The sequence below is a fragment of the Pinus tabuliformis genome, chromosome 6, assembly GCF_031772625.1.
Source record: "Pinus tabuliformis cultivar Carrire ecotype Pingquan chromosome 6, CPIR1, whole genome shotgun sequence".
Taxonomy (NCBI): domain Eukaryota; kingdom Viridiplantae; phylum Streptophyta; class Pinopsida; order Pinales; family Pinaceae; genus Pinus; species Pinus tabuliformis.
This window is the reverse complement of record NC_142292.1, coordinates 1857255096-1857281173: the sequence shown is the minus strand read 5'-3', so window position 1 is coordinate 1857281173 and position 26078 is coordinate 1857255096. Positions and strand designations below refer to the sequence as shown.

The following is a 26078-nucleotide window of genomic DNA, read 5'->3' as shown; positions in this document are numbered from 1 at the left end:
CATCACATAGTACCTCATCTGTGAAGGGCTTGATGCTGTAGGGAAGGCGACACTGCTGGCTGATGCAGAGATCTCATCCTTGGTGAATCCACCTGATGGTAGATTAGGGCATGAAATCCAGTACTCTTGGCTCTGTCTCCCGTAGCATTTCTTTCTTCCCCAATATTCGGCTATAAGTAAGTCTCCCAGAGAGAGCCTATCTCAGGAAGACCCATATTTTGGTACTGCAATGGGATACACCGGTGCTAAAACCTCTTCCTGAAATCTCTTCCAAACTGTTGGGGTCATTACGGTGCTTCCCCCTTTGTTGGTGTGTTGCTTTCTAGTTTCAGTGAACAGAGGTGTTGTAAAGGTGTTTCAATAGAGATAGGTATATGATTTGTTGCTTGCCGGTAGATGTCGCCAGAGGGGGAGGTCCAACCCATTGTTCTTCTGCTCTCAAACTTGATCCTTCATTTGTACAACTATAGATGTGTTGTAGTCTTTAGGCCCATCCACTTCATGACCTCTGCTGAAATGAGGTTCTTTTGCCTCCCATTGTCGACAATGAACTGCAGTGGAGAAACCTTGACCCACATATGTGAGTGGAAGAGGTTTTCCCTGTCCTCTGGATCTTCAGGCTCAATCTTCTAGATCTTGGAGGTGGCCGAAGTGGCACTGGGCTTTGCATCAATGTTATGCTTCCCTTTATCATTCCCCTTATCGGGTTTTGATTTAGAGACATAACATGCGTCTGACTCGGAGGCCTTTAGCTCGGCCACTAGTGACTGCTTGGCCTGACACTCACTTGTGTTGTGAGTAGAGCTCTTATGCAACTCACACCATTTTCCCGTGTCTTTCTTTGGCTTCATGTTGTTTCTCTTTGCTTTCAACTTTGACGAGATGTCCTAGGTAGCCCCGCCTTGGCTCTATCCTTTTCCCTGTGGTTTGGGGGTGCCTTTTCCTTGCTTTGGATTCACATATCCAAAGTCTTGTTTCTTTTGTTTAAAATTATGCTCAATCTTAATAGTGTATCGGTATGTCGTGCCGAGCAAGGAAATGTCCAAGAACTCCATCTTGTCTTGGATGTACTTGCGTAGATAGTCGTGGTACTTGAGTACCAAATTCCGCTCAGTATTCTTGATATCCAGCTTCGTGCGAAGGGTATGGAAATTATTTGTGAACTCGGCACATCTTGGTCCCTTCCTTGTTGTAGCGTGTTTTGGGCTACTAATTTGTGATTATTATTGTCAATTCATAACATCCATTTCATCCATTTATACTATTCTTTTATCAACTTATTTATCGTAATTTATTATATAATTCCATTTATAATTATTTATGATCTTGTCGATAAGTAACATTTGTTCTTATTTATTTTTAATACATTGGTGATTATTATGCATGATTTTACCAATGATGGTTTATTGATGGATTTTTTATAACATCACTCATGATTTTAGCCTCCAAGGTCTCTTCTAGATTCCAAATCTGATATTCAACTCATAATCAAATATTCCAACTTAAAAATTCACTTGAATAAAAAGTGACATTTTTGCATTGGACTTTTCTAGAAAACGAAGAATAATATGAAAAATATGAGACATGGGTTTTGTGTAGAACAGGCCAAATTAGTTTCGATTGGACATATTTCTAGAATTTGGTGTCGACTGGGAGAAAAACAAGGTTCCTTGAAGGACATATTTGAATAAAAATTCATTTATATTGAACAAGGTTCAAAGCCTTAAGAATAAACCTGTTCAACACCATCTTAGAAAATTTGTGTCAGTTTTCTTTGATGATATACTCATATATAGAAAATCATGGAAGGACCGAATTAAACATGTAGATATAGTTCTACAAATTATTGAGAAAACTCAATTGTATGTAAAAGAATACAAATTTTCTTTTGGGAAACAAGGAGTATTTAATATTATTTCAAGTTAAAGAGTTAAGGTAAACCCTCAAAAGATTCAAGCTATTACAAAATGGCTTATTCTTAATAACATCACGAATATTTGAGGATTTTGGGGAATTCTAGGATATTATTAGAAACATTGTTAAGAATTATGCATGTATTGAAGACCTACTCACATATGTCTTGAATAAAAATTCATTTATATTGAACAATGAGGATACTTTGGTCCCTTCCTTGTTGTAGCGTGTTTTGGGCTACTAATTTGTGATTATTATTGTCACTTCATAACATCCGTTTCATCCATTTATACTATTCTTTTATCAACTTATTTATCGTAATTTATTATATAATTCCATTTATAATTATTTATGATCTTGTCGATAAGTAATATTTGTTCTTATTTATTTTTAATACATTGGTGATTATTATGCATGATTTTACCAATGATGGTTTATTGATGGATTTTTTATAACATCACTCATGATTTTAGCCTCCAAGGTCTCTTCTAGATTCCAAATCTGATATTCAACTCATAATCAAATATTCCAACTTAAAAATTCACTTGAATAAAAAGTGACATTTTTGCATTGGACTTTTCTAGAAAACGAAGAATAATATGAAAAATATGAGACATGGGTTTTGTGCAGAACAGGCCAAATTAGTTTTGATTGGACATATTTCTAGAATTTGGTGTCGATTGGGAGAAAAACAAGGTTCCTTGAAGGACATATTTGAAAATTTTATGTTGTGGGTGTTTTCCGAATTGCCCAATTGCAATATCCAGATTTGACTTGTTCCAGCTGAATCGTGATGGGAAGATCTCTTAGATATCATCTTTCTTGTTGAGATTTTGTAATCAATCTAAATTGTATTGGAAATAATTTTTTAATTAGTTTGTTGTAAATTTCCTTTTGTTGTTTTTATATTTAAAAGACACAAATCAGAGATAAAAGGGAGATAATGCATATAGGGAGTAGATCAGATATTGAAGGTTTCCATTGAGAATGTAATAGCAAACTTAAATATTTTCCTTTTGATTAATGAAATCTTGATCTTCTGAGTATTATCTAGCCTTTGATACTTTTTCCACAGCCCTGATCGAAGAGTTGGGCCCACTCTCATTATAAGGTGTTGTTGGATTAGTGGTGTGTATAGATTTATTTCTATTGTGATTATTTCCTTATCATTGTATTGATTCATTAAGTTTTTGTTGCTATGAATCCTAATTTGTTGTTACTCTGATTGTTGTTACTGTTATTGCTTGTTGTTACACATTGTTATATTCTTGATTGAATGCTCAGTGTTGGGTATGGAAACTGTGGCCTACGTAGACTTTGCACGATAGTCTTGAAATAACAAGATGAGCCCCAGATTGAAAATTAATGTGGGGAAGGGTGAATTCTATAATTCATATCTAAACACCAACATTTTGGTGTTGTTGTTGGGGAGGCTATCAAAGTCGTGCAAGTACAACCAGTAGTATTAGCCATAATACCGATCTCTCATCCTGGGGAAGGAAGTTTATATCTTGCTCCAGGTCCTGAGTATTAGATCATTTGGTTTTTTGGTTTCTTGTTTTTCTTGTTTTTTTAGTATTACTCTCTCGTCTTGGGGAAGGAAGTTTTTATCACCTTGCTTCAGGTCTAGAGATTTCGATTGCTTTGTTTTTCTTTCATAAGTATTTCTCTCTTATCCTTGGAAGGGAGGTTTTATTTTTTGCCCTATTTCAGGTCCTGAGCTTGATTTTTGTGATTTGTTTATTTTCTTTCTCTCGCTTTCTTTAGTGGCCACTCTCTCGTCCTGGGGAGGGAAACTCTTATCCTGATCCAGGTCTTGACCTTTTAATTTTCTTGAATGTTTCTCTTTTATTTCATGATTGTATGAATAGGAAAAAAAACAAAAAGGGCAGAGGAAGACCCCCAAAACTCACGGGTTGAGGTCAAGGAAGAAACCATCAACAAAATTTGGAACCCAGCCGAAGAACTTCACAATATGAAAAATATGGGAAATTAAGACTATATGAAGAAGCATTTCACTCTATTGTTTGCTTGCAACATTAATCCCTACTTAAACAATTCTTGGCACCATCCTTAATGAGGAATTTGGTCTCTCATACCCTAGTATTTATTGACATGCATTTCTCAAATTCAGGTATATACACACTTCAGACCTTATTTCAAAAATGGTTCCATTAGAAGTACTCTTATACGTAAGGATATTTTATTTGTTTAAGGTACGGTAGGTTAGTGTATAAAATAGAATAAATAAGTACATAAATAAATAAATTTCTTTATATGTAAAAAGAGTTGTGTTTGTTGCAATATGCTGAGTAAATCAATATCGGTGGTAGATATGTGAATTTGTTTGTGTATGTGGACATATTATATTGAAAATCGTATTTCTACAAACACCATCAACATTTTGGAAAAAATTCCTTGTTTATCATATCTTATGTCTTGTGGGCTTCATAAAATCACTGAAAACACAGTCGGGACAGTCATGTTTTGAGGGACCAAATGGGAATATTTTCAAAACTTGTTTCTATATTAAATAGCCGTTTATTTATGCTTTCCAATCCAATTTGAATCACTCCAATTGGATTTGAAATGAAAACATTATGACCAAAACATTGACACGATGTCTAGTAGGCAACTCAGGAACAGAGTTGGGACAGTCAGTTTTTGGAGGTCTAAATGACTAGATTTTGGAAATCAGTTTCTATAATATATTCCTCTACTAATATAGCTTACAACTCAATTTGAATAACTCAATTTCGATATGATATAAGAAATGTAGGACCAAAATACTGATTGTCTATCATAAATCAGCACCCTTAAAACTCTGTTTTTCCAGTCGTACCTTAGCACATTTGACTCTTCAATTATTCATGTCTTCAAAACCTGTTTATATTTGATATATTTACATGAATTTACTTTAATCTCCAATTTTAATAAGTTCAATCCGATATCAAACAGAAACGTTATTCTTAAAATATAAATTGTTGGTCTAAGTTGGGAAATCGAAAATGGATCTGTTATGCAAGTTGTTCTAAGAAAATTTGACATATCATAGCATGCAATTTTTAAAACTTGTTTCTATTGGTGACATCACTTTGAATGAACTTTAATTTGGCTTTGTAATCATTCAAATCAAACAAAAAACAAAGTATTTATGATTAAAACATTGTTGGTTAGTATGGTCGACCACTGCTCTCTCACATGTAACAAATAAATTTTCCTTTGTTCATCTTTCAATGGATTTGTTTTACCAAGTAATTATTTGTTATTTTTTTCATATTTATTGGATTAAGAGAGCCACGCACCTCTCTTCTTCCATGATTTTATGTTTTATTGCAGGTAGATGCTCGTGTTTTTTTTTAGGTCCAAGGAGAATAAAGGAGGTGCGTTTATGAAAAAGTGATTCTTGAAGACAATGTTAATTAAATAAGGGCATTTCATCCAGACATCCATTAAGAAATCTGATATCGTATGATTTTGAGACATTCTAGGTGCCATGATCTAAAAAATTAAATCATAAGAGCTTGTTGCAAATTGTTCCTGCTATTATTCACCAACACAGAGAAAACAACATGAAGACTTTTCATCACTTAAGGGATTTATAATAGGAGAAAAGGGGAATTTATTTCCATTTGAAGATTGAAGTCATTTCCACCAACTCATTTTTTTTCTTCTTTTTCAAAAGACCATTTTTTATTCACCATTGAAACAGATTGATGATTCCCTTAGAAAAAACATTGCTGCAACCAAAATCACAACCATTGTAACTTAAGTTATTTATTTATTGTTTTTTAATAAAGTCTTGTTTATTTTTTGATTTCTCTTATGTTTTTATGTTTCGGGTATTGTTTACCTCAAAGTCACTTTTTTTTGTTCTAAAAATAAAAGAAGGAAATTAAACAAAGTCTTTCGGTAGAAATCACATGAGAGTATTTTTTGGCCAACGCGTTTCGAACCAACAAGTGTCATCAAAACTAGATGAAGAGGCAAACCATGGCAAAGGCTTAAATAGAGATCAATGTAGAGACATAATTTCAAGTAACGGCTATATTTGAACAATTTTGTTTAAATTATAATATTAATTTATTAATATATTAAAAACAAATATTATTAAGTAATGGCTATATTAAATGGCTAGTTTTTGAAAAATATTTAAATAATGATATTATTTCATTAATTTATTAAAAATATTAATAGGTAATGGCTATATTAAATGGCTAGTTTTTGAAAAATAATATTTAAATTAATTTATTAAAACCAAATATTACTAGTTCTTGAAAAATAATATTTAAATAATGATATTAATTTATTAATTTATTAAAATATTAATATGTAACGGCTATATTAAGAAGGAAGTTCTTAAGTTCCATGATGCTTCTATCCATTTGTTCCCCAGTCTTATCAGCATATGGTTTCCACAGATCTAATATCAAAAACTATTATGGTGTTGTTACTTAGCTAGTGTTGTTACTTCGTCGGTGTTGTTACTCTGCCGATGTTGTTACCCTGCTGGTGCTATTACTCCATTGATGTTGTTACTCCACCGATGTTGTTACTCCGTTGGTGTTATTAGTACGTTGGTGTTGTTACTCAGCCAATGTTGTTACTCTGTCGGTGTTGTTACTTCACCATATTATTATTCTACTAGTGTTGTTACTCTGCCAATTTTATCCTGCCGGTGCTATTACTTCGATGGTGTTGTTACTCTGCGAGTGTTGTTAGTCCACCGGTGAATGTCGTTACTCTACTCATTATGATACTCCGTCAATGTAATTTTCCAGGTATTTCCCTAACCAACTCCATGGATTTGATTAGTATTTCACTTATGACATCATCATACCTTGCACACTTATCCACGCACAATCGAACTTGAATCATGTACGACGACATTAACTTGGTTAAAGGGAAATATTTTCAACGGTTTAGGTCCTCTTTGATATAATGATTGGGTAGTCAATTTATCTTTGTTTATCTATAAACATAATCTTATGCAAAGATGATTTCATCATGCCAACATTCAACTTCCCTAATTGGTTAAGTCCTTGATCTTGTAAAATTTATGATGATGACCACAAAATATTTAAATATTTCCATCACTACCTAATGAACTATTCGTCAACCCCAATCTTAGCAAAGAAAAATATATTTATCAACAATCATTTGAAGTTTATTAGTTTTTGAGAAGAAAAACTATCGAAGTTGAAAATAGTTACTACAAAACGTTTTATGCCATCCCTAGCTCTTAAGGAGCTCGACTGCCACTCCATCTATTAAGTAATATTTTGTTCATTAAAAATAACCATACTTGAATTTTAAACATAAATAATCAACTGGAGGACATGAGGTCTCATCATGAGCCAACCTACCATGATTGTAAGTCCTAATAGAGTGACATTACCACTACTGGTAACCAAGCCACGGTAATGGCCTTCGGTCATAAAACTGAAGGACAAGAGGTATCATCATGAGCTGTTATGAAAACAGCTCACAAAAAGATAGAAAAGATAGATCAACGCCTTAGAATTCAGCCTCTTCGAGGGGGTAACCTCCTTTACATTACACAAATGAATGATTCCTTGATGATTCAAATGAGAAAACCTCCTTTCTATATATAAGAGTCTAAGGAGTCACAACATAACCCAGCCGACCTAACAATAATAATATAAAGGCACAAAAATAACAATAAAGGGATTCTATGGGGCACAGTAATAACAATATGGGGACAATAGGGGCACAACAATATTAATAAGGGATATAACTAAAATAGTAATGGGGTAATCACTAGTATTATAGGGACCTAACATGCCCCTCCTTCAAAAACGTGTTGTCCTCAACACTTGAGTAGTTCTGGATGCTTCTGTATAAAATTCTCATCCTCCCATGTGGAATCTTGGGTAAACCTCATACTTGGGTAAATCCTCTCCACTGATGCTTCTGTATAAAATTCTCATCCTCCCATGTGGAATCTTGGGTAAACCTCATATGTGGAATCTTCAGTGGAGAGCTGTCGAGTTCTTGTTTCTGTGACTGCTTCTGGTTCCAATATAATTTTTCCTTCCTCATCAAGTTCTGGCAATATTGTTTGAACTGGGAGCTTGTCACCTATAACCTTCTTTAAACATGAAACATGGAAAACTGGATGCACTCGAGAAGCTGCAGGAAGCTCCAATTTGTATGCGATAGTACCAATCTTTTGCAACACCTTGTACGGACCATAATACTTTGGCGATAATTTATTATCCTTCTTAGCTTGCTTGAGGGACATTTTTTTATATGGTTGTAGCCGTAGGAATACCCAATCACCTACATCAAAACTTCTTTCACTGCGATGTTGATTTGCCTGTTGTTTCATTCTATTCTGCGCCAACACGAGGTTATCCTTTAAGAGTTGGAGGACTTGTTGTTGATGCTTGATGTGATGTTCCACTGCTTGAACCTTAGAATTTTCTCTTAAATATGATGTGATGGATGGTGGCTGATATCCATAAAGTGCCATAAATGGGGTCATTTTTGTTGTTGTATGGAAGGAAGTGTTATACCACCATTCAGCCAGAGGCAATCATTTGACCCATTGTGTCTGTTTATCAGATACAAAGCAACAAGATATCCTTCCAAACATTTGTTTACTATCTCAGTTTTCCCATCAGATTGAGGATGATAAGATGAGCTATGAGCTAACTCAGTACCGAGACAAGAAAATAATTATGTCCAAAAATTTCCAATGAAAATGGGATCTCTGTCACTTACAATAATCTTTGGGTTTCCATGTAGCTTTTGAATTGTTTCCATAAATGCAGTGGAAACTGTACTGGCTTTAAATGGATGTGATAATGCAAAAAAGTGTGCATACTTGGTAAGTCTGTCAACTACCACCATGATGACACTCTTTCCCTCATACTTGGGTAAACCTGTGATAAAATCCATTAAAACCTCCTCCCAACGTTGGCTTGGAATGGATAAAGGTTGTAATAGACCCGGGGTCTTAATTGTTTCAACTTTATTTTGTTGGCAAACCAAACATTCCACAACAAACTTTTGAATATCCGATTTAAGGCCATCCCAAAAAATTCCTTCTTAACCCTGTGGTAAGTTTTTAAAAATCCTGAGTGCCCTCCTAAGGGAGAAGTGTGCAATTCCATAAGAATATTTTACTTGAGTTGGGAATTCTTACAGAGGTATAAGCGATCTTTGTACCATAACGAATCATTTTTCCAGCTAAATGTATCAGATGTACTGGAATCTTGTTGCAACTTTCGAATAAGTGCCCACACTTCTTCATCATTCTTCCATTCCTCCCTTGCTTCGTTTATCCAATCTGGTTGGATAATAGAAATGGCACACAATAATGCTTCCACATCCTCATCCTTTCTTGAGAGTGCATCTGCCACCACATTTTGCTTCCCTTTTTTGTAGATGATTTCAAAGTCATAACCAACATCTTTGTGACCCAATTTTGTTGCTCTTCAGAGGATAATCTTTGTTCTAAAAAGTATTTAAGGCTATCATGATCCGTTTTTACCTTGAAGTGTCTTCCCATTAGGTAGGGTCGCCATTTCTTAAGTGCATGTAGTATTCCGAACATTTCCTTCTCATAAATAGCTTTGTGTAAAAACTTTCCCTTGATTGGACGACTTTCAAAAGCAATGGGTCTTTCATATTGCATTAAAACAACACCAATTCCATTTCCTGAAGCATCACATTCCACAATGAAGGTTTTTGTGAAGTCCGATGTAGCTAAGACCGGTGCTCGGCACATTGCCTCTTTAAGATGTTCGAAGGCCTTTGTTGCTTCTGGAGTCCATGAAAATGTATCTTTCTTCAATAATGTTGTTAGAGGTGCTGCTATTCTCCCATAATTCTTAACAAACTTTCGATAATACCCTGTCAACCCGAGAAATCCTCACAGATGCTTTATGGATGTGGGGATTTTCCATTCCTTAATGGCTTTAATTTTGCTAGGGTCTACCTTAACTCCTTCATGAGATACAATATGACCCAGATATTCCACCTCTTGTACTCCAAAGAAACATTTGGATCTTTTTGCATATAATTGTTTTCCCTCCAATAATTATAGCACCCTGTCAACATGTTCAACATGATCCTTCCAAGACTTTCTGTAGATTAGTATATCATCAAAAAATACTAACACAAATTTTCTAAGGAAGGGTTTGAAAATGGAATTCATCAAACCTTGAAATGTAGAAGGTGCATTGGTAAGGCCAAAAGGCATGACCAAAAATTCATAATGACCCTCATGAATTCTAAATGTTGTTTTTGGAATGTCTTCAATCTTCATTCCGATTTGATGATATCCTGAACGAAGATCCAACTTGGTGAAGTAAATTGATCCATGCAATTCATCTAGTAATTCATCAATGATAGGAATGGGAAACTTATCTTTAATAATGAGCTTTTTGAGTTCCCTATAATCCAGACACATGCGCCATGATCCATCCTTCTTGTGCACCAATACTACGAGAGCAGAGAAAGAACTTTGACTAGGTTGAATTATACCAGCCTCTAGCATTTCTGCAACCATACATTCAATTTCACTCTTTTGGGCATAGGGATATCTGTACGCCCTAATGTTTGGAGGAACACTTCCTGGAATCAGATAAATAGCATGATCATGATCACGAATAGGTGGGAGACCTTTGGGAGTCTGAAATACCTTGGAATGATTGTCCAAGACTTTTTGGATATCTGGAGAAATATATGATTTTGATGTGGAAACATCTAGCGAACATAGTTGTGCAATTACACCTCTTTGTTCCTTTTTTAGAAGCTTTGTCATACTGTTAGTGTTGATTATCTTTCCTGGTTTCCTTTCAATACCCCTTAATTCAACTTCCTTTCCTTCCGCAGAAAATTTCATGAAAAGTTCTTGAAAATTAAAAGCTATTGTACCCAAGGATTGTAGCCATTGGACTCCTAGTACAACATTAACACCTCCCATTGGAATGGAAAGCATTGGGCTAGTCAATACATATTCTCCCATGGATAGCTTGATATTATGGCACTTCCCCGAGCAATTTATTGTTCCTCCATTTGCAACCATCACTTGACACTCTGGTGCTGGATATAGGAATCAATTCAATTCTTTTGCTACCTTACAATGAATAAAATTGTGGGTACTTCCTGAATCAATCAACACTATTACCTTTTTTATTCTTGATTTGTCCTTCTATCTTGATGGTTTGAGGAGTGGTAATTCTAGCCAATGCATTACAAGATATGGCCGGATTAATTTCTTCTTTATCTAGGCTTTGTTCTTGGAGTATATCCTCTTATTTTGACCTTTCTTGCTCATTTTCTTCTTCCTCTTCACAATCTATGTAGAATAATTTCTTCTCAGCACACTTATGACCTTTAGTGTATTTGCTATCACAACAGTAACAAAGCCCTTTTGCTCTTTTTTCTTCCAATTGTTGTGGTGTCAACCTTATAGGTTGTGGAAGACTAGGGGCAACAACACTTCCATCTTTATAGTTATGAGTGGTATGCTTCCTGGTTGCCATAATTTTGCTTTCCATTTTTCTTGCTAACTTGAATGCCTTCTCTAATGAATCAGGTTCCCAAAGGCGAACATCATGTTGGATATTATCCCTTAAAGTCCCTATGAACACATCAATCCTATGCTCCTCTGGAATATTTTTTACCCTTATGTTCAATTTTTGGAACTCCTCAATGTGCTCCATTATTGAACCCTTTTGCTTGAGACTTATCAATTCGCTAAAAAAAGTGTTGTTTTTTGTATCCTCATAATGTGTTGTCAATTCTTCCGTAAAAATTGCCCAAGTGATAATTTGTTTACGAGAGCAAAGCCATTGATACCATACAAACTGATTTGGTTCCAAATATAAAGTTGCAATACGTACCTTTTGTGTGTTTTGCACATTATTGAGATCGAAAAATTACTCCATCTGTAATATCCATGTTGCGGGATCGTTTACATCAAATTTCCTCATATCGATTTTTGGAATATGGTGGGTCTTCAATCCAACATTAGAGTCTATGAAATCATGATTAACATTTCTTTTGTTTGCATCATGAGTTTCCTTTACTACCCTTTCACCATTAATAAGTATTTCTTGTAGAAAATTTGTCAAATCTATCTTCAAATCTGCCATGCCTATCTTCAAATTTGTGTTCAAATCTATCTTCAAATTGTCCATCTTAGCTTCCATGCCATTCATCTTAGCTTCCACACTATTTATCTTAGCTTTTGTTAGCTTTTGTGAGAGTGACATTTGTTGCACTTGGTCTTGTACTGTTGATATATCATGTAGCATTTCTCCCTCTTCTTCATGAGTCATGCCAGAGCTTTCAGGTTGTTTACTAGGTGTTTGCATTTTCTTTCCTCAAAGGATCAGTTACCGATAATAATGCTCTACTATGCCCTTTGAATTCCTTCAAAATAATTTTTCAAACCAAGCTTAAGCAAGAATTTAAAAAAATCTACACACATTTTTTCACTTTGTAGAAGCTCGATATTGCCTCTGATGTATCTCTGTAATTTCTGATCATCTAGTTTTGAAATTACGACCTGCAGTAGCTCTCTGCGTCCTCTTTCCAATGCCACTAGTCTGATCCAAATTGGATTCTCAAAGGAAGAGTTATGCCAAATCTCCCACAGTGACCTGATTATAGACTAGTTCAGTAGAGCAAACTTGTATGACGTGCCATGTGTCCCAATTTCGACCTTTGGCTCTGAAAAATATATACAAGAAACTATAGTCCGTCCTCTTTCTGTACCTTCTTATGAAATTTAAATCCAATGCTCAGAGAGAAAGTTATGATGATTTTTCCCAGGTCACCTGTTTGGAATGTAATTTAGGAGTTTGAAAAAAGACCAACTTCCTCAGATCATATCTCTGCAAATATAGTGTGAAAAGCTCTGAAATTCGGACCCGAGATTCAACACGATTTCGTCTCAAATGGTTTTTTTTTTCGCTTCTGAAACGTTACAGACAAAAAGTTATAGCAAAAATGCCACGATGACCTATTTGGAGCAGCGAAACCCTAGAATCCAAAAGCTCTGATACCAAATGTTATGAAACTAGCTCACAAAAAGATAGAAAAGATAGATCAACGCCTTAGAATTCAGCCTCTTCGAGGGGGAAACCTCCTTTACATTACACAAATGAATGATTCCTTGATGATTCAAATGACAAAACCTCCTTTCTATATATAGGAGTCTAAGGAGTCATAATATAGCCCAACTGACCTAACAATAATAATATAAATGCACAAAAATAACAATAAAGGGATTCTATGGGGCACAGTAATAGCAATATGGGGACAATAGGGGCACAACAATACTAATAAGGGATACAACTACAATAGTAATGGGGTAATCACTAGTATTATAGGGACCTGACACGAGCCGACTTGTTCACTTTTGTTAGCTCCCATGAATGGAATTGTTATTAACTAGTTACCAAGTGAGAACAATGATATTCAGTAAACATCTAAGTAAATTGAAATGATTTTGTAACTATGTACTTATTTAAGAATTGAGGGTCTTTCACAGTGCATTATATTAGATATCATTTTTTTTGGGATTCAACTGCGTTAAGAAAGTCATTCATCTATGACCATTTCCATGAGAGGTAGTTATAATTGACTAATTTCTCATGATTTTTGAATAGTCCGCTCAGCACTCATTTCATCAGGTGATGCTCGAAGGGGTGAAGAAGTGGGATTGAAACTACTGAAATAAATCACATAGCGTAAATCATCACTTCCAGGGCTTGCACTCGGTAACCAGGAATTCCTGGGAGGTCACCCATCCCAAATCGCCTCTAGCTCAAGCACACTTAAGCGTGGATTTTTTCCCCACAATCAAACCCACTTAGCGATGCTACGCCATTTGCAAGACCTTAGCAAGTATTGTGCCTCATGAACCATTCAAGTAGTGTTCCTTTCATTCTTTTGAATTAATTATTGGGGGTTTTCTCAGTGCATTATATTAGATATCTTTTTTGGGATTGGACTGTGTTAAGTAAGTAATTCATTCATCTATGACCATTTCCATGAGAGGTAGTTGTAATTGGCTAATTTCTCATGATTTTTGAATAGTGCACTTAGCACTCATTGCATCAGGTGATGCTCATAGGGGTGAAGAAATGGACTATTCAAAAATCATGAGAAATTAGTCAGTTACAACTACCTCTCATGGAAATGGTCATAGATGAATGACTTACTTAACGCAATTGAATCCCAAAAAATGATATCTAATATAAATTTCATTATCTCTATTTCAAAATATAAATATAAGTATCAACGTAAATAATTATATAAATTTCATTATCTCTATTTCAAAATAGAGATATAACTATCAATGTAAATATATTTATTTTATTAATTTTAATTATCTATTAATAAAGAGTATAAATCCTACCACCCTTATTCTAAAATAAATACACCAAAAACGTAAATATCAAATATATGTAATGGAGCCCCATCTTTAATTTGCCAATATATTGCCTATAAAATATAGTTAAAGTTGAATACGATAATGAAATTTATTAAACTATTTCAATTCTGAAATTCCTCCTATGCAGACGTAGAAATCATAAATTAAGGTATTGTTTAATTAAATAAAAAATAAATTAATTAAATGTGAAATAAACTCCAATTTTGTACCCTTCAAAACTAGGGTATGTTTATACATTGCTTTATTTGTGAGGAAGCATCACAATCACATATGTGCCAGGCATTTTATTTATTTATTTATTTTAACCACATGGTGAATCGGTAACTGCCAACCCTAATCTATGGGAGACCCAAGATCAATCCTCTAGCTGCCACTATAACACCAAGAGTACATCCAACTACCCACAACTTGATATACTAAGATCCTATGATTTTAGAGAAGCGAGACTCTCATGCCGCCAAGGCGGGGGTGGGGAATCTGTTACTAGCAATAATTTTGGACAGTGACGGGCATTTAAACAGTGGTCATTTTAGATCGGGCATTTAAACTGTGATAATTTTATATCTGATAAATCAATGATGTTGGAACTTGGGGGCATGTGAGAGATATGATTCATTATTGCAAGATCCATTATAAAGTGAGAGAGTATCCGGAACAATATTAAACGTTGTGTTTTAAAAGGTTTTAAATGGTCAGCATAGCTTCTCCTTATAACGTTACTTATCGCCTCTACCACCTTTCATTTCCATGGTATTTAGTTCGGTAAACTAATTGGTTATTTTGTTACAGAAAACCCAAAAAAAAATAAAGGCAAGATTACATATGGATTTCATTTCCATGGTATTTAGTTAGGTAAACTAACTGGTTATTTTGTTACAGAAAACCAAAATAAAAATAAAGGTAGGATCACATACGAAACAAAATTAAAGGCCACTTCAAAATGGTTTAAATGGTATAGCTTTTCGTCATAACGTTGCCTATTGCTTCAAAAGTAGGCAATAAACCACATTCCACTTCCACGCTCATGAAATCCCCGCATAGCACACTATAATTAATTTTCCAATTATTGCATTACTGCATCTCCAATTAAATTTCATTATTGCATCTCCATTGTGGCTCATTTTTTTCAGTTTAAATTGCCTGCCCCACTCTCCTATATGCAGAGAGTCTTGGTTCTTTATTGGGTGACCACGCTTCCTCTAGTTCGTGATTAGCGTGATTTCTACCATCGAGATGGATGGTAAAGGCAAAGGGAAGGCTATTGGTATCGATCTTGGAACAACCTACTGTTGTGTTGTAGTATGGCAGCATGACAGAGTTGCAATAATTGTCAATGATCAATGAAACCTAACCACTCCTTCTGTCATTGTGTTTACCCCATCTACGAGGCTCGTTGGGGACGGTGCCAAGTATCAGAGCACCACAAATCCTCACAATACCATCTTCGATGTCAAAAGACTCACTGAAAGGCGATTCACCGATCCCCCTGTGCAAAGTGACATGAAACTTTGGCCCTTCACTATTGTCTCTGGACACAATGGAAATCCTCTCCTCTGAGTTGATTACAGAGGCGAGCAGAAGAAGTTTACAGCCGAAGAGATATCCTCCTTGCTTTTAGTGAAAATGATGACCATATCTGAAACATATCTGGGCTCTGATGTCAAGGATGTTGTGATCACTGTGCCTGCTTATTTTAATGATTCTCAGAGGAAAGCTACTAAAGATGTTGCTCTTATTACTGGACTCAATGTCATGAGAATCATTAACGAACTGACAGTGGGAGCTATGGCTTATGGGTTTGACATTGACCTTTACTTTTCCAAACATAAGAAGACAATCCTAGTTTTTGACTTGGGTGGAGGTACCTTCGATGTTTCTATTCTCACTCTTCAGAATAGCCAATTTGTGGTAAAGGCTGTTGGAGGGGACATGCATCTAGGCGGTGAAGATTTTGACAATAGAGTGCTTAATTGTTGTGTCCAGGAGTTTAAGAAAAAGCAGAAAATGGATTTGAGTACAAGTGCAAAAGCTGTTCAGATACTCCGATCAGAATGTGAGAGGGCAAAAAGAAGTATGTCTTCTGTTGTGGAAACAGTGATTGATATTGACTCTCTCTACGAAGGAATAGACTTTCACATAAAGATTGGAAGGGGCAAGTTAGAAGCACTCAATGCTGAATTGTTCGAAAAATGCATGGAAATGGTCAACAAGTGTCTGGAAGATGCTACGATGACCAAAGAAGAGATTGACCGTGTAGTGTTAGTGGGTGGTTCAACACAAATTCCAAAGGTACAGGAATTACTGCGGCAATTCTTCGGGGGAAAGAAACTCTACAATAGTATCAATCCCGATGATGCTATTGCATACAGTGCTGCACTTTAGGTGGCGTCCATGAACAAAGAAGGCATCCATTTAGTCCTTATGGATGTCACACCTTTGAGTCTTGGAATCAAGAGTAAGGGTGGTTTCATGTCTGTGGTCGTTCCCAGAAATACTCCTATTCCCACTCAAAGGGAGGGAAATTTTACTACAATGTTGGACAATCAAGTAAATGCATGTTTTTCAGTTTATGAACTTGAGAGAACTATGACAGCAGACAACAATTTACTGGGTGAATTTTCCTTGCGTGGAATTCCAGCAGCGAGATGTGGAGTGCCAAAGCTTAAAGCGGTATTTGATGTGGACGTCAATGGAATTCTAAAAGTTTTAGCTCGGGAGGAGGGTAGCAGGGTAAGTAATCACATTGTTATAGCTAATGACTGTGGTCGGCTCAGCAAAGCGGAGATAGAGAAGATGGTGCGTGACGCAGAGCAGTTCCGGAAGGAAGATGAAGAAACCAAAAGGGATCACACTGCCAAATCCGAGTTGGAATGTTATATATACAACATGAAAAGTAGAGTGAAAGAGGCGAAATCCAAGGGAGCGATGAACATCAGAGGGTTGGAATTTATAGAGAAGATGCTAAGCAGTGTGGAGGAATGGTTAGAGGAAAACGAGTGGGCGAAGGCCAAAGTACAGGAAGGGAAGTTGAAAATGTTGAAAGAGATATGCAACCCATTCGCATACAGATCACTCTTCTTCGATTTGTTGTCCTTGGAATAATATCGGTTGCAATAGTAGAAGACAATTTTGTATTCTGATCCTTTATGTCGAGTAGAATGTTATTTTGTACTCTGATCCTTGTATTATGTCATGTCTAGTAGAAATTTCTTTTTGTATTCCAATGTTTATGCCGATTTCATATTAGTGCTCAGAAAATTAGCATTTTATGTAAAAAAATCCGTCGGTAACCAAGATCTAGACTGGATCTATAGTTGATTGCTATCTGCCTTTCAATATATTAAAGGGCAAGCCGATAATAGAAATGATATAACAGGTGATTTTGGAGTAAAAATCAAGGATATAATGTGGAAGACTTATGAGTGAGTGTGTATTAATAATGGTGAATATCAAATATCAGATTTTTGAATGTTGTAGCTTAACATGTCATCTCATCTCATCTTGGAATAGCTGTTGTCGTAAGAAGACGCTTGAGCTGGTCAAATCTCCTTTGACAATCGGGGGTCCATTTAAAAGCTTTTCCTTTCTTTTGTAGAGAGGTGATATGATATGCTACTCTGGAGAAACCCTCCACAAATCTCCGATAGTAACCTGCTAAGCCCATAAATGATCTTATGTCGACTACATCCTTTGGTATTGGCCATTCCATAATGGTTCTTATCTTTTCCAGATCTACGACAATTCCATAATGGTTCTTATCTTTTCCAGATCTACGACAATTCCATAATGGTTCTTATCTTTTCCAGATCTACGACAATTTTGTCCTTGGTGATGACATGTCCCAAGTACTGGATTTGATCCTTAAAGAAAACACATTTACTATACTTGGCGTATAGTTGGTGTTCTCGTAGGACTTGCAGAACAATATGGAGATGTTCCTTATGTTCTTCCATGTTTCGAGAATAGATTAGTATGTCATCAATAAAGATTAATATAAATTTATCTAAGAACTGATGAAATATGTTGTTCATGAGACACATGAAAGTTATTGGGGCATTAGTTAGTCCAAATGGTAAAACCACAAACTCATAATGTCCATAACGCGTCATGAAAGCAGTTTTTGCAATATCTCCCTCTTTTATTCTGATCTGATGATACCCAGAGTGGAGATCAATCTTTGAGAATACAGTTTCACCTTTCACCTGGTCAAAGAGCTCATCTATCCAGGGAAGGGGGTATTTGTTTTAATGGTGAGCTTGTTTAGCTGGCAATAATCCATGCACATTCGCAAGGTTTCGTCCTTCTTTTTAACAAATAATACCAGAGCTCCCCAAGGAGACACACTGGGACAAATATACTTATTATCAAGCAACTCTTGGAGTTGCATTTTTAATTTTGTTAGCTTGGGTATGCTCATTCGATAAGGTGCCTGGGAAACCAGAGCAGTGCCCGGAATCAACTCAATAGTAAAATCTATGTCTCTTTTTGTGGGTAGGCCCGGTATTTCATCAGGAAATACATCTGGAAAATTTTGTATCACAGGTATGTTTTCTAATGATATAGATTTATCTTTAGAGTGAGCATACCCTACTTGTATTACATAAACTTGACAACCTTTTCTGATTCATTTGGCTAATTGGGAGGTTGTTATTGGCCTTAATTGTAGAGGTTTCTAAACACCTTGGATTTCTTATCTCTCTCCTATTTCATCTCGGTAGCTAATAGATTTTTGTTTATAGTTTATTAAGGACTAGTGCTTTTCTAACTAGTCCATACCTATCAGAATGTCATATGACCCCAGGGGTAACACATTTAAATCAGCTATGATAGGTTGACCATCTAATTTCAAAGGGTAGTTACTTACTTTAGACAAAACTCTTCTTTTTTCCCTGTGGCTAGTTGTACTAACCATGGGTTTTTAAATTTAACAACTTGTAATTTACATCGTTCCACTACCCTCGGACTAATGTAACTTAATGTAGCCTTGGGATCTATTAAAATAGAGTAAGTTTGGTAAAAAATAGTACCTTCAAATTCAACCATAGTTGGTTGAAACTCTGCTTGATGATCTTCAAGAGTTGCGTTGATCTTAGGGATGCTTCTTGCCACTTCTCCCACAGTGGATGCCTCTTGAATTTGTGAGATCTAATTTTCTCCCCTGCGTTGAGGGCAGTTTTTGACATAATGTGGGCCTTCACATCCCCAACACTGTACAAGTGGTCTGTTAATTAATTCTACTTCAATTTTGTTGGTTTGTTCATTTGTCCTAGTTTCTGTTGGTACCTTAAATATGGGCTTATTCACATTCTGATTACCTTGACCTTTATATAATCACTTGTTGCTGGTGCTCTTATTTCCCTTGTGGCTAGGAATAAACTTATTTCCCTTCTTTTCTGCCCACCTTTTACTCGTATCTCCCTTTGGTTTATTTTGCTAATAACAAATTCGTGCTTTCCGAATGACTTCGTCCATGGTTTTTGGGTTGTCAAATTCCAGCCGTTCTTTCATGAACATCGGAAGACTGCTGAAAAACCGCTCTACTTTGGCTTTTTCTTCACGAATATAAGGAACGTATCACAATAATGATGTAAATTTTGTTATAAATTCATCCATGGTCATTTGGCCCAGGTGGAGATCATGGAACTCTTTTGATTTTTCATCATAAAATCTCTCGGTCAAATATTTCTCTTTAAAGAATTTCTGGAATTTCTCCCAAGTTATGTTTTGCTCATTGACCCCATGGATTGTTTTTACTTCCTCCCACCACAATGTAGCTTTCCCTTGAAGTTGGAAAATGGCCAGACGGCCTTCAAATTGTAATCATACTCATACAGCTGGAAATACTTGTTCATATTAATTAACCATGCTTCTGCAGCCTCTTCTTGCTCCCCATCAAAGAGAGGAGGCTTGATTTTACGAAACTCCCCAAGGAGTTCAATTTTCTATTTCTTCTGCGTGTTGTGATCGGACACGTCTCCTGATTCTTTCTCTTGGTTTTCTTCTCCTCCTTCTGTTTCCATATTTTCAGTTTGGAACTCTTGTCCCAGCTCCGAGTATTATGACTTACTTAAAGTCTTTCTAGGATAGGGTTTATGACCAGGCTGCCAAGTCTAAAAGACTGTGATATTAATTCTAGATATATTCTTCGAGGCCATTGGAGCCGTGGCTCCACTATTCGTTCTTTTTTGTTTTCAGAATTTTGTTTGAGGCTTTTTTAAAAAAGACCTTACGGCTTTGGCTGAATGTTGAAGGTTTTGGCAAAGAGTTCAGGTCGCCATCCTTGATAATATACAAACATTTTGGAACATTTTAAAATGTATGACTGGAGCTTGTTGATACGAAATTTCTTATTGAGAGGATCATTTTCATAATTTAATTGTTGAGTTTCAGATTGTTTTCCATGTTTATTCAAACGCTGAGTTTGGAAACTGAGAGTTATCCTTTCTCAATTTATTTAGAGTATTTGGTTTACGCTTTCGTTCTATATAGAGTTATAATGTAGCTCGGAATTGTATGCCTCAATTTGATTTGCATTGTTTTAGTTATAGCTTGGTAAATTCCCTCAACTTGTTGTGAATTAAAGGAAAATGTCTTGACGGCTTCTTTAGAAGTTCGAAATGCTAAAATTTCGATATCTGGGCTAAGATTGTAATCTTCATTTCCTTTTAAAATCTCTAGAAGTCGATTTTTCGTATCTTACATATTGATTCGTGAGCTTAGATTCTCTTTGTTATTCTCTGTTTGTAGCCGTGGAGCTTTTCATAATTAATTAGTATATTTGTTATGCATCAACTAGGGTTTAATGCATGTAAAAGATTATGGTACAGAATCGTGAACATTTTGAATGTGTTGATCTTTAAGCATACCTATTTATTTTATCTATCACTGTTTGAAGTTCTTTCGGTTGATAGACAAATTTAACTATTTTTCCTGATTTAAATAAAAGACAATATAGAGGATTTACCCTATCTGGTATTGCGATAGTAATGTTTATAGGAATCTTATCATTTTCCAATTTTGCTTCTCCATCTAAGTTCTTTGCTAATTCTACTGATATTCTTAATATAGTTTCTTTCTGTGAATATAATAAGGGTTTTTTCTCAGTTTTCTATTATTACTCTACTCTTACTCTTTGATGAAATATTTCAAAATAAAATAAGAAAACCCTAATGACATACTTCAAGAAATAGGAAACCTTACCTATAATTCTTGCAACAGTAATTCACAGATATTATCTCTTAAATTTAGCCAATTTGCCAAGCTATTGTTCTTAGATTTAGAGAATAACTTATACAAGCAATTCTTTACTGATCTGTTTACGCTGGTCTAAAACAATACTTGCACTTTAATTTTCCTCCCTGCCGTGAGATTACCTGCTTCAGTAAATCTCCCCCCGTGCTACGCTGGTCTAAAACAAGACTTGCACTTTAATTTTCCTCCATGCCGTGAGATTGCTTCGGTAAATCTTCCCCTTGTGCTACTCTTGATTTCAGGAGTTCTCTCTCTCCTCAGAGACCTTAATGTTTACCAACTATCTCATCTTAACCAGACATAGCCATCACAGACTGCCTGACCTTTCAGCACAGACTCCTTTCCTTTCTCTCATCTCAGATACCCCTATCCTCTTGATCTTTTCAGTAAAATACTCTAGGATTTAGTTTTGGAAAAGATAACTGTCTCCATAACTAATTACCTAGTAAAATAGTGTTTACCCATAACTGCAAAATTTATTATTCCATAACTAAATTCCAAAAATAGTTTATAATTTAAAAATAGTAACAGAGTGTTTGATTGGAGTAAAAAAATAAATATTTACATTAATGGGAGATATTACATAAAATCATTTATTTTATATATATATAAACCACCAAAAAAACCCATAAAATAAAAATGAAATTGTTAATAAATTTCAAAAACTTGAGTAAATTTTGTAAATTATTTTCAAACGTTACACATTAATTAAAAGTCAAACACACTTACTCAGAAATGATTTTTTTATAGATATTTTAGATTTGATGTGTGTATTATTTGTACTATTATGACAGTGGGTCTCATATATAATTTTTTTTTTTTTTTTTTTTTTTTAAATAAATTTTAATTTTGAAAAATTCTTTTTATAATCCCATAAAATTATTCATTTCATTTATATGAGTTAATAAGAAAATAAAAATTTAAATTTCTAAAAAAATATTTTCTTTTATTTTTATTTTTAAAATATTCCTATTAACCGTTATTTTTTTCAAAAATTTTATAAAATCTTTTTAAAATTTCCCCAACTAATTGAGACTCAAACCAGGTATAAAAATATTTGGATAATCAAAGTTATTAAGCTATTTCAATAGTTAATGACCAACAAAAATAATTAAATGCGAAAAAAACTCCAATTTTGTACACTTAGAAAACTGGGAGTGTTTTTATACATTGCTTTGTTTGGGAAGAAGCGTCAGAATCACAGAGGTGCGGGGCATTTAACTATCAATAATTTTGGACAGTGACGGGCATTTAAACAGTGATCATTTTAGATCGAGTGACGGGCATGTTGGGGCAGGTGAGAGATAGGATTCATAATTGCAAGATACGCTATAACTCTTTAGCGAGGGAGTATTCAGAACAATATTAAAGACCGTCATTTAAAACGCTTTAAATTGTCAGCATTGTTTTTCGTTATCACGTTACTTATTGCCTGTACCACCTTCCATTCCCATGGTATTATTTAGTTAGTTAATGTAAACTAGCTGGATATTTTGTTACAGAAAACCCAAAAAAATTGAAGGCATGCAAACACATGGAACAAAATTAAAGGCCGTTTTAAAATGTTTCAAATGGTATAGCTTTTCGTCATAACGTTGCCTATAGCTTCCACCGTGGAGGCATAAACCACGTTCCACTTCCACGCTCATGAAATCCCGGCGTAGCACTCTACGCCGCTCTGTGGTCACTTCATGTCATATCCAAAAGATAGTGGGCACTGCATATGAAGATTGGGGTTACCTTCCAATTAATTTTCATTATTGCATCTCCACTGTGGGTCCTTTTTTTCGGTTTAAATTGCCTGCCCCACTCTCCCATATGCAGAGAGTCTTGGTTCTCTATTGGGTGACCACGCTTCCTGTGGTTCGTGATTTCTACCGTCGAGATGGATGGTAAAGGCAAAGGGAAGGCTATTGGCATCGATCTTGGAACTACCTACAGCTGCGTTGCAGTATGGCAACACGACAGAGTTGCAATCATTGTCAATGATCAGGGAAACAGAACCACTCCTTCCGTCGTTGCGTTTACCCCATCTGAGAGGCTCGTTGGGGACGGTGTCAAGTATCAGAGCGCCATAAATCCTCACAATACCGTCTTCGATGTCAAAAGACTCATTGGAAGGCGATTCACAGATCCCTCTGTGCAGAGTGACATGAAACTTTGGCCCTTCACTGTAGTCTCTGGACGCAATGGCAATCCTCTCCGCCAAGTTGATTACAGAGGCGAGCGGAAGCAGTTTACAGCCGAAGAGATATCCTCAATGGTTTTAGTGAAAATGAAGACCATAGCGGAAACATATCTTGGCTCTGATGTCAAGGATGCTGTGATCACTGTGCCTGCTTATTTCAGTGATTCTCAGAGGAAAGCTACTAAAGATGCTGCTCTCATTGCTGGACTTAACGTCATGAGAATCATTAACGAACCGACAGCGGGAGCTATGGCTTATGGGTTTGACACTGAACTTTACTTGTCCAATCATAAGAAAACAATCCTGGTTTTTGACTTGGGTGGAGGTACCTTCGATGTTTCTATTCTCACTCTTCAGAATAGCCAATTTGTGGTAAAGGCTGTTGGAGGGGACATGCATCTGGGCGGTGAAGATTTTGACAATAGAGTGCTTAATTATTGTGTCCAAGAGTTAAAGAAAAAGCACAAAATGGATTTGAGTACAAGTGCAAAAGCTCTTCGGAGACTCCGCTCAGAATGTGAGAGGGCAAAAAGAAGTCTGTCTTCTGCTGTGGAAACTGTGATTGATATTGACTCTCTCTACGAAGGAATAGACTTTCACATCAAGATTGCAAGGGCCAAGTTCGAAGTACTAAACTCTGAATTGTTCGAAAAGTGCGTGGAAATGGTCGACAAGTGTCTCGAAGACGCTACGATGACCAAAGAACAGATTGACCGTGTAGTGTTAGTGGGTGGTTCAACACGAATTCCAAAGGTACAGGAATTACTGCGGCAATTCTTCCGGGGAAAGCAACTCTGCAACAGTATCAATCCCGATGAAGCTGTTGCATACGGTGCTGCACTTCAGGCGGCGTCCATGAACAATGAAGGCGTCCATTTAGTCCTTATGGACTTCACAGCTTTGAGTCTTGGAATCGAGAGTAAAGGTGGTGTCATGTCTGTGGTCGTTCCCAGAAATACTGCTATTCCCACTCGAAGGGAGCGAAATTTTACTACAACGTTGGACAATCAAGTAAATGTATGTTTTCCAGTTTATGAAGGTGAGAGAACTATGACAGCAGACAACAATTTGCTGGGCAAATTTTCTTTGCGTGGAATTCCAGCAGCGAGATGTGGAGTGCCAAAGCTTAAAGCGGTGTTTGAACTGGACGCGGATGGAATTCTGAAAGTTTCAGCCCGGGAGAAGGGTAGCGGGGTAAGTAATCACATTGTTATAGCCAATGACTGTAGTCGGCTGAGCAAAGAGGAGATAGAGAGGATGGTGCGTGACGCAGAGCGGTTCCGGAGGGAAGATGAAGAAACCAAAAGGGATCGCACTGCCAAATCCGAATTGAAATGTTATATATACAACATGACAAGTAGAGTGAAAGAGGCGAAAGCCAAGGGAGCGATGAACATCAGAGGGTTGGAATTTATAGAGCACATGCTGAGCAGTGTGGAGGAATGGTTAGAGGAAAACGAGTGGGCGAAGGCCAAAGTACTGGAAGGGAAGTTGAAAATGTTGAAAGAGATATGCAGCGATTTGCTATCCTTGGAATAAAATCGGTTGCAATAATATTTTGTATTTTGATCCTTTATGTCGAGGAGAAGGTTATTTTGTACTCTGATCCTTCTATTATGTCGTGTCTAGTAGAAGTTTCTTTTTGTATTCCGATGTTTATGTCGATTTCAGATTAGTGCTCAGAAAATTGAAATTTTATGTAATTTTTTTCCGCAGGTAACCAAGATCTAGACTGGATCTATAGTTGACAGCTATCTACCTTTCAATATATTAAAGGGCAAGCCCATAATAGAAATGATATATCAGGTGATTTTGGAGTAAAAATCAAGGATATAATGTGGACGACTTATGAGTGAGTGTGTATTAATGACGGTGAATATCAAATATCGTATTTCTGAATGCTGCAGGTTAACTTGTTATAGATCTAATATGTTGCAAAATAAAAAAAGTTTACACTTGATAGTTATTTACAAATAAATAGTAAATAGTTCAAATCAAGGTCAAAACTTATTTATTCACATTTCTATGGAGACTCATTTATCTTTAGTACTTTAATGATGTGCTGTTATTTTCTTATATTGATTTAGTTTCTGCTCTCACAATCATAACGAATGCACTGATTGGCGTTTAATTTCTTGTCACGACTAATTCACCAATTAGCTGTCAATTTCTTGTATTGATTTTTCTCTTAGCATCACCATTAATTCGCGGATAGGCATCACTCAATTTGCCTTCGACAATTTTTAGGGTCAAGATAACTTTTGATAATTCAGAAGTCTAATTGAT

General features: G+C 35.8%; 1 protein-coding gene and 1 pseudogene across 1 annotated transcript; both read left to right on the top strand.

Annotated features, from left to right (window-relative positions):
* Positions 1-15586: 15586 nt before the first annotated feature.
* On the top strand, positions 15587-17455 carry LOC149266476 (heat shock cognate 70 kDa protein-like; annotated as a pseudogene).
* Positions 17456-23489: 6034 nt separating this feature from the next.
* LOC149266475 (heat shock cognate 70 kDa protein-like) lies at positions 23490-25331 on the top strand. The gene has a single exon (XM_089408373.1). It carries the CDS (start codon positions 23490-23492, stop codon positions 25329-25331), a length of 1842 nt encoding a protein of 613 aa, XP_089264499.1.
* The last annotated feature ends 747 nt before the right edge of the window (positions 25332-26078 follow it).

Coding starts and splice junctions, on each gene's coding strand:
- LOC149266475 (XM_089408373.1), top strand. CDS start 23,490: ATGGATGGTAAAGGCAAAGGGAAGGCTATTGGCATCGATCTTGGAACT.